Source organism: Lupinus angustifolius, chromosome LG17 (assembly GCF_001865875.1).
Source record: "Lupinus angustifolius cultivar Tanjil chromosome LG17, LupAngTanjil_v1.0, whole genome shotgun sequence".
Lineage (NCBI taxonomy): Eukaryota > Viridiplantae > Streptophyta > Magnoliopsida > Fabales > Fabaceae > Lupinus > Lupinus angustifolius.
The window spans coordinates 12,584,310-12,594,099 of record NC_032025.1 but is presented as its reverse complement, the minus strand read 5'-3'; the positions used below and the strand labels follow the sequence as shown (position 1 = coordinate 12,594,099).

The 9,790-nt window shown below is 36.3% G+C and overlaps 1 protein-coding gene across 1 annotated transcript in view; it reads left to right on the top strand.

Annotated features, from left to right (window-relative positions):
• The window catches only part of LOC109331994 (probable UDP-3-O-acyl-N-acetylglucosamine deacetylase 2), an 11,489-nt gene continuing 3,265 nt past the window's right edge, over positions 1,567–9,790 (top strand). The window contains exons 1-4 of the mRNA XM_019566827.1: positions 1,567–1,692; positions 2,071–2,379; positions 5,377–5,583; positions 6,794–6,895. Of these exons, the coding sequence (XP_019422372.1) occupies positions 1,642–1,692; positions 2,071–2,379; positions 5,377–5,583; positions 6,794–6,895 (669 nt within the window). The 5' untranslated portion in view covers positions 1,567–1,641. The remainder of the gene's footprint in view (positions 1,693–2,070; positions 2,380–5,376; positions 5,584–6,793; positions 6,896–9,790) is intronic.

Genomic DNA, 9,790 nt, shown 5'->3' with positions numbered 1-9,790 from the left:
AAGAGATTTATCTACTGATATTATGAGTTACAATTTCTATCCCCAAGACTCCTTGTACATCAGACACTCACTAATACCTCTCAAACTTAGAAGGCAACCTCTTCCAAGTACACTATTCCCATTCTCACCACACCTTTGCGATGAAAAGTTTACAAAAATGAATGAAGAATAAGTTCTAAGGTAAAGATCACCTTACAAGATACAAAAATGTTATAATCGGTAATCCTCTTGCTCTTCTACACTTAGTATACAATGCTCAAGTAGTGTTTAAGTTTGAAAAACTTTAGACCAAACACTTTGATACAACTTCAGAAAATTCTGAAAGTTTAGAATAAGATTTGCATGAAAAAGTGCAGAGAATTGTATAAAGTTGTGTAAATTATCTGAAAGAATTTGTGAACAAAATGGTTGATTCAAGACCTTTAAATAGACTTCCAATCACTCAATATACCCTTATGAGAAGGTAGGACACGATTGGAAGAAAACTCATTCGTTTTGGATGAAAGCTGTTGGATTTGGATTTGAAAATCTAGTGTAACAATTATGTAACTGATTACTGAAGCTTGTAACCGATTACCGAAGCTTACTGCTCAATTGAGTAATCAGTTACTCCTTTGAGTAATCGGTTACACTGTGTCAATTTTGCTTGGTAACTCATTACCCAGTTTGATAACCTGTTACGCAGTCCCAATAATCTGTTACTTACTGTCATACAATCCAAGTAACCTGTTACCTAGGTCCACTAACGTGTTACTCAGGGCAAGTAACCCGTTACTTAACATTTTGAAAATTGTTTTATTTTGGCTAAGATTTTTCCAATTGTTTTCAAAAATGTTTTTCAACTTATGAGCATTATTGCAAAACATATTTAGAGCGTAAGGATAGAAGTACATATTGAAGACTTAAAATTTATTTTATATTGAAGCTTGATCTTCTATGTATTCAAGATCTTCTCCCTTTTACTTCTTTTTGGTGACTTTGGTGTCTTCATAAAACCGTGTCAAGATCAGAAACAAAACATTCTTCACATATTGGTCTAAAGATTGGTTTGATTCTAAACAAAGTCATACTTAAGAACCAAACCAATCATAATTGGTTCCAACAAAATATCCAAATCAAACCAATGAAGAGAACCAACCCAAAAAGTATGATTTTGGTTGTGTGAACCATGTGCAACTCTTTATGAGACCTCACTTCAAGAATGTAACACTTAACCAACTCTCATTCCTTGGAACACCATTATTTAAAGAGAATAAAGTATCTTCCTACATCATAATATGCTTTATCTTTTTAAATCTAATTTACTTATTATTTGACATGTGTCTTCTTTATCTTCTTCTAGAAGTTTTTATTTAAAATATATTATAAAAAATATAATAATACATATGTCAAACAATCAATGAACTTAAGAAAATAAATTATCTCATGGTGTAAAAAGATATTTTATTTGAGTAGAAAGATAAAAATATCAAATTGCAAAATTTTAACAAGTTTATAAAATCAAATTAAAAAAAATAGAGGACTTATTTGTATCCGGTGTCAGTTTATCAGGTTTAATCCTAGTCAAAACAAAACACTAGGTTGCAGTACAGCCAAAATATCCATCTGGTTTCTACAAACAGCACCTTTACAAAAGTGTCAATGTCAGCCTTCAACGCTCTTAGATCATCCAAATTTATCTCATGGAAACCCGTTCGTACTCTCTCTCTTATTCTTCTTCCCCCTCCTCTCATTTATATCCCCTGTTTGGTTCCCTACATAATTCATCATTCCACAATTCCACTTCCCTCACTAACTTTTTCCCCTCGTCTATTTTTCTTTTTCAGTACTATTAATGTAATTTTATCATATTTTTTTGGATAAGTAACTAATCATATTCTTTCGGAGTGCTGACTATCCCTCCTAGTAAGGTCCCAGGAATCAAATCCTTCCTGCGATCTGGTGGGACGACTATTTTTTTCTTTAAACCCTTCTCAACTAATAAAAAATCACTTAGTCAATTCCCTCACAAACCAAACAGAACCTTATTCTCTCTTTCTATTTTGAAGTGACTTCTTGTGTTTGTTTCAGACCGGGAGGCTTCAGAAAACCCTAGCGGGTTGCGTAGAACGAAGGGGTAAGGGTTTACATTCCGGTGAAGTTTCCACCGTCAGATTGTGCCCTGGTTTTGCCGGCGAAGGGAGGAGCTTTTATTTTCGATCCAATTCGATTCCGGCATCTGTTGATTTCGCTCAAGTGTCGCCTCTCTGCACCACTTTGAGTAAAAGCGGTTTTCGGATTCGAACGGTGGAGCATTTGCTTTCTGCTTTGGAGGCTTCTGGTGTTGATAATTGCAGGATTGAGGTAGAGAATTTGGATGATGAAGGGTATGATGTGGAGGTAAGATTCTTAACTGTGGATTCAATTGGTTCATAAATTTAAGTTAAACAACAATCCAGACTTAATTTCATTGGCTGGGGTCGGCTATTTGGGTTGATAGACACCATAGTACCATATCATAATCATGTTTATTGACAAAGCATATAGCGTATCTCTGTATCATTAATAAATTTTCTATCATATTTATTGAATATCAAATTGAACATGTTTTGATATTATATAGGGGAAATTACACTGGTTTCCCTTGAACTAGTTTTATTATATACTTAGGGTTAGTTTGGGAGTTGGATTTTGGAGGGGAAGGAAGGGAAATGGGAGGCTTGGGAGCCATGAAATACACTTGTGAGATGACTCCCAAGCCTTCCCTTTTCCTTCCTTCCCCTCCAAAATCCAACTCCCAAACTAACTCTTATATACTCATCTTGAGTCAAAAGCTACAATGACTTCTTCTTTAGGGGAGGTTAGTGTACCTTTCTGTAGGAGCCCAGTGAAAAAGGCTTGTAAAAACAGAGCTATCAACATGGAAGTGATGTTTTGGTTCTGTAATATTTGGATTACACAAGACTCCATGATCCAATTTTGAACAAAATATATAAAAAGAGAAAACAATGTATGCATTAATGATGTAAGATTTTTTTATACTTTCAGCGCATCATTTAACATTCATATTTAACCATTATTGACTCTTAAATATAAGTAAGTAATTCAAATGAATGATGGATGGTATATTGACGGTTTACAAATCTTTACAATAACAACGCATAAATATTACATTCATATAACAACTGTACATACATACACATTTGCTTGCAAGGATGTTTAACCATACGTTAGTTAATCATCCCAATTCTCATATAAAAGTTGTGACATGAATCCCAACGTGTTGGGTTTATTCAAGTGTGAAGTCTCACATTGGATATACGAGAATGAGTGAAAGAGTTTATAAGTAGGAAAAACCCATGGAACTAATGTCTTAAGATTTTGGTTCAAGACGTGATGTCTCATTTATTTGATGTCTCATTTATGGCTCTCCACTCTTCTCATACCCCGGTAACAATGGAACTCCCTGGTGGTTGGAGGCACCCCAGTCGCAGTCTGGTCCATCAAGTGGTATCAGAGCCAATGGTTCGACTGGGGCATGGTGGACTTAGGGGTAATGAACCAGAAAGTGTGTGGTACCCAAACTTGAGGGGGAGATTCTTGGGTTTATTTAAGTGTGAAGTCCCGCATTGGATATGCAGGGAGGAGTGAAAGCGTTTATAAGTAGGAAAAGCCCATTGAACTAATTCCTTAAGGTTTTGGTTCAAGATGTAGTATCTCACTTATGACTCTCCACTCTTCCCATACCCCGGTAACAATGGCACTCCCCGATGGTTGGAGGCTCCTCGGTCACAGTCTGATTCAACACAACGTTCTAACTACAGAGAAGATTTGTATGTGCATCTGACCCGAGTCAACTATCTTATAGTCAGATGCTATGAAGCACCGACACTTCAATAACCTTCACATATCTGTGTCCGACACGTATCTGACACTGATACTCTCCGATACTTCATTGATACGTACCCATAGCGTATCGAAATTATATTTTTGAAAAATAAATAATTTATATATTCAATACTTTCCGAATACTCTCTAAATGTTTTCCCGATACCTCATACTCAAAATACCAAACAATATCATTTTAAAACAGAGAAATGCATAACACAATTAATTAAGTAGAAGAGAGAAACATAATATGCAATCTACCAAGTGGACTTATAGCAAGAGAAATAAGCAAAACACACGTATTGCGTAGAGAATGAATAGGAAATGCATATGCATAATGTTGTTCATCCATTAAACGGGATTGATCAACTTATGAAATATGAATTTCATTTTGTATCTAGTGATGTCTAAAAAATATGTTCTTTATTTGGAAATTCATACAATAATTATATGTTTATTATGTTTTATGGATTTTATTTATATATTTTATATGTGTATCCCAAACATATTCTATCCTATATTTTCAAGAAAATGTGTATCGACGTATCGGATATGTATTGTATCCAATACTCCTATCGGTATCGGTGCTTCATAGGTCAGATGTACTTTTCATACTCGAAAATCTTTTCAGGCATGAGTTATAATCATGTGAAGAAAAATATAGATAGTTCAAAATGATGGACACACTTTATAGTGTACTGCAAGCTATGCCACTTGTTATTTTTCTACTGGAGAAGAATTTCATGCCAAAATCAACAAACTTTCCTGTTAGTATCAGCTGGTTTAAAGAAATATGTGACATTACATTAAATTAGTAGAATCCACCGTAAATTAACCTCTAACTCATTAATCTCATCTCATGTTAAATCTGGACCTTGTTGCCAAAACCAAGTATGACTATATAGGCTGAGTTGGCCTAATATCCTAAGGCCCACAGGTTTAGCAAACTCACCTAAACATGCTAGACCTCTCTCCTATATAAGACTATGGAGACCTCATACATAACTGGGTTCTACACTTCTGCTCTCTACTCTTTGTGAGCACACACCCATTGGCTATCAGCCCATTGCCATCCAGTGAACAGGGCGTTAGAATATCCCTACTAGATATCCCCTGCCATCTGAGTTCAACATTAAGAGTAGGGAAAAAGCACTTCTTCTTACCTTCGGTCAAGCATCTCGGGTCCCCTGGGGCTTAGCTGGACCACCAACAGAATCTCCACATATGTAAATCTTCATTTTGGCAAGGTTTAGGTATAAATATGATTTGTGAGATTATAAAATAACTTCAATCCTAAATGCACAATCTCATATGTTAAAAAAAGGCCATTAGTATTTTACCATGCAGTGTCCCAGTTTGGTGGTTTTGTAAGAGTATTATAGTACTCATCATAATTAAGATTGTGTTTTGTGGAAAACATTGATAAATAAATTTTCTTCCCCTACTTTTGATTCTGCTAATAAATAGCTTGTATTAGAAAATTATTAGTTTTCTTAATCTCTTATACAGATTCCTATATTTGATGGGTCAGCAAGGGAATGGGTGGCATCAGTAGAAGAAGTGGGTTTAAATGAAGCAACTGATCGTGATGGCAAAACTTGTGAGAAGATAGCGCCACATGTGAATGAACCAGTATATGTTTGGAGGAATGATTCTTTTGTTGCTGCGTTTCCTTCAGAAGTGGTTCAAATAACTTATGGCATCAGCTTTCCACAGGTAAAGATAGATTGATACATTGAATTGAGAATATCAATCATCATAATTTTGCTCAGCAAACGCCATTTAGAATTTTCCATGTACTTTCTGCTTTCTTTGATACAATATCCTTACTAGACACATACTGATGAAACAAATAAATCGAGTTTCATGGATTTGTGGAAAACTGTTTCACATCATGTGAAGAATCTCTAGATTTAGAAGAGCATTGGAAAATATATGTTACAGATTCTGGTTGGTAGCTGCACGTATTTGGTTAAAAGTATTGAAGTATGTACTTGCAAATGAAAAGTTTTTTTTGTTTTTCTGTGTTACTCTTCAGATCTTCATGACTTGACTAATTTTTTAAGGATGAATGTATATAGTTTACCTGTTCTTCTTTGTACTAAAAATTAATTATAAGATCACAAAGACATCAAGATAATCCAAGAATAATTGCACAACTGAGCTTCGATACCATGCAACTTGTGTATGCCTAAGAATCACATGGCCTAAAATTAACTAATAAGAAAAGGTAACATCTGTTGATGTATTGTTTGGGCTCAAAAGAGTCCATTTTGCTTTGATCTCTTAATGTTCCCCTTTTAGCTTTGGTTTAGATGACCTATCCTAAAAGAATAGGCTTCCTATTCTACATTTGCAACCTTATTGCTTACTATGATCTAATCTTAATGTAGGTGAATATCAAATGGAAAATTCTTGAGATGTAACAAAGTCATTCACGTGTCTTCACCTAATAGCTTAAGTTTTTGGCTAAGTTGGTTCATGACATGGTGTTAGAGCTCCTATGGCCACATTGTTTAGAGTTTGACCCTTTCTACCCCCTTTCCTTCAAGTAAAATTTAAATTTCAGCATATGGTTAAAGATTGGTGTGTGCATTATCCACACTTATCTCAAAGGAATCATACAGTTGAGGTGTTACAGATATAATAGAGTCACTCATGTGTCTTCACCTAATAGCTTAAGCTTTTAGCAGAGATATTTCAACAAACATTAAAGAAACTGCAAGTGTCATGATGTTATATTTTTTACTTATTGATATTTGTAACTTGCTTCCAAAGAATACCAAAGGACAAGTATGTTAAAATTTTACCTTGAGTATATTCAACTATTTCGATATAGTAAGGTCACAACTTACAATTGCTAAGATTCTAATCATTTGTGGATCTTTGGCATTGAATAATGGGCAAATACACCTTGCTTTTGCAGGCACCTGCTATTGGCAGCCAGTGGTTTTCCACTAACCCCTTGGACAATTTGGTTTATTCTATGCAAATAGCTTTGTCAAGAACCTTCTGCATTTATGAGGAGGTTAGATCTCAACTTATTCCATTTGTAGTTTAGATATGGCTTGTTTCCGTTATCATATGTCATTTAGCAGAAAACAAAATGTCATTTAAAACGTCACATGCTTTATTGCATGGGTGCACTCTATTGGTCTTCAAACTCGCACTGAGTGTGTGTCCGACTTTTGTGTGTGTTGGGTGTGTCTGGGAACATACCTGGTATGTATCCATCAACCAAAAAATTGGGTATGCCTTGGATGTGACAAATTCGTTTTGGGGATACTTATCACCCAAAAAGTGTGTCGTTTTAGGTAAAAGTTGTTTTTATCTGTTGTCTAATACAAGCAAACGTGAATCCTTAAATCTTATGTCTGCTCTCTCACACAAACCTGCACTTCCATTGAAGTACCAGGGCCTCCTTCATCGCAACTATATTGAAGCCCCTCACCCTTGCGACTCCATTGAAGGACGAAGGCAGTGACTCCATCACCTCACACTAGGTTCGACCATTGTCCATCGACCTCACTCAGTATTTCAAGAACCAGTTCTTGAAGATAGAGAAGAAAATGAAAAGGGAGAAGCACAAAGGAAGGTTTTCTTCTTCGACAGGGAGAGGAAATATATTGTGAATTGGTATTTGGGAAACTGCGAGCAACATCATTTGGGACCTGATGGTCGAACAGGGGCAGAAGTACCATGTGAAGACCAGAAATCTGTGGGTTTTGAGAATTCTATGCATGATATTTCCACCAGATGAGAATCCTCATGCGGCCACTAATGGTGCACTCGCTGTTGAGATGCACACCATAGCGCAGCCCCAAAACAGTATCACCAGGACAATGAAGGAAACTGGGGCGCTGGGGCACTCAGAATGGAGGTTAGTAGTAATGTTCATCTTGTCCACTTGTACTAAAGGAGTTAGGATAGGACTGGCATTAAAGGACTTGGGTCAGTTTTTTGACTTAGTGGGCTGTTGAGATTGTTGAGATAAGTATAAGATTGTCGAGATAATTAGAAAATTCTATATCTGATTAGGATTAAATATATGATTATCAAATCATATCATATATTTATCTTTCTTATTTTATTTTCATAAACTTAAGGGATTCATGTATGGACTCTTCTACATAAATAGAAAAGGCTGAGTGCATACAAATCACTCAAACAATGTCCCTTTGAAGTTGGTATCAGAGTCAGATCTGAACTTCTCTTCGGTTATCATACGTCAAAAGATGCCATTTAGTCATGAGTCAAAGGTAATCTTCGTCTGGTTTGGCAGACTTATGTGGAGGGGGCATGTTAGGAAGTAAGTCCCACATTGCCTCCTCATTGCCTCGGGAATGATTTAAATACCCGTTGAGTTACTCCTCTCGTTGCTAATTGGTTTTGATGGGCCATACCCAAATCAGTGAGGGAAAGAAATGGGACTTTCATAAACAACAGTCTCTTGACATAGCCTATGATATTCTGAGTTCCTGATCAAGAAAGAACACGAATCCACAAGAATGGGTACTTGCCTTGTTAAAGAACATGAGAATGGATCCTGGCCTGGGTTTACGTTGGCTGCCAACACCGAAGTCAAGGTTGCTTGGTGTAGTGCTGGGGGTACCGCCAATGAACCATGGGGAACTGGGATCTTGCAACTGTAATGTTTGATCAAATGACTTTATTGGATATCATATTGCGAATGGGGCAGTTTTCAGGTTACTCTGACTTATGGATTTATTGTAATTTCTCATATCCTCTTATTGTGGAGACGTTGCTTATACATAAATTCAGAAATGCTAGTAATAATATGGGTGAGGAAGGTTCCTATTACAGTATCTGTGACCTTATATTGGCTGCTACGGTTCAAAGTTTAGGTGTCTTCAGTTCTTGTCATAAAGTATTATCAGGATTCTCTATCGGAGCTTTGGTGGTCTTCACATTTGGGAGAACCAGGTTCAAGATGTTGTCTGTGGAAATACTAGAGTAATTGGTGTTGCCAAAACAGTCTTTCAGATGTTCGCAACGGCCATGAAGAAATGGAGAACTGTTGTTTGGAACCATATGCTGTAACTTTTACTTCTGTGCATTCTTCTTGTGGCCAATCTAGGAACTTACAGTATATCAAAACAACCCAGGAGTTCATTAAGGATAGGGACATTGTTACAGGCTCTTGTATTCAATGTTCTCTTGTTGCAAGATTAGTGGTTCATTATGTTTTTGGTCAAGCAGGACAGGTTGCTATTGCCCTTGTGAGTACTCAGGTGCTTATCACAATTACTGTGGGCATTAAAGAAGATCAATGGGACTCAGGTGGACATTTGTTTATTCATATACAGCTTGGTTGTCATCCTTCAAACAGGGTACTGGAGATTTTGGTTTTTAGAGCCCACTTACTCTTCACCTTGAGGACAAGGTGAATGTTTATGAGGGGAGTATTGTTAGGAATAGTCCCAGTTAAGAACATAGAAAACAGAAGATTTAAACATGGGCCTCGGTTAGTCAGGCCTAGAGTTAGTTAATTAGTTAGCCAATAAATAGAAAGAGAGAGAGAGAGGTATCCAGTCATTTGTAGAGAGAATTGGGGCCTTTGGCATGGGAGTGTTCTAGGTCTCTCGAATACCTAGAGAATTCAGTGTATTCACAGTGATTTCCATCAATAATATTCAGTTCTTAACCTAATCTGGTCCACCAGATTCTTGTAGGCACATAAAATAAATGCAGTTGACTATATATTCAGTCATAAATGCTAATATCCCATTAGGTGCGTTTTTAAGTCGATACAAAATGAATTAGTTAATTAATTAAAGAAAAAGGAAGAGACTTCATCCGCAATGTCTAATTTGGTACAATATGCAATCGAACATCGTTAAGGTAACTTTTTTTGGCTTCTTGGTTTTGCTTGTCTGATTCAAGTTAGAATTTCTTCAAGAAT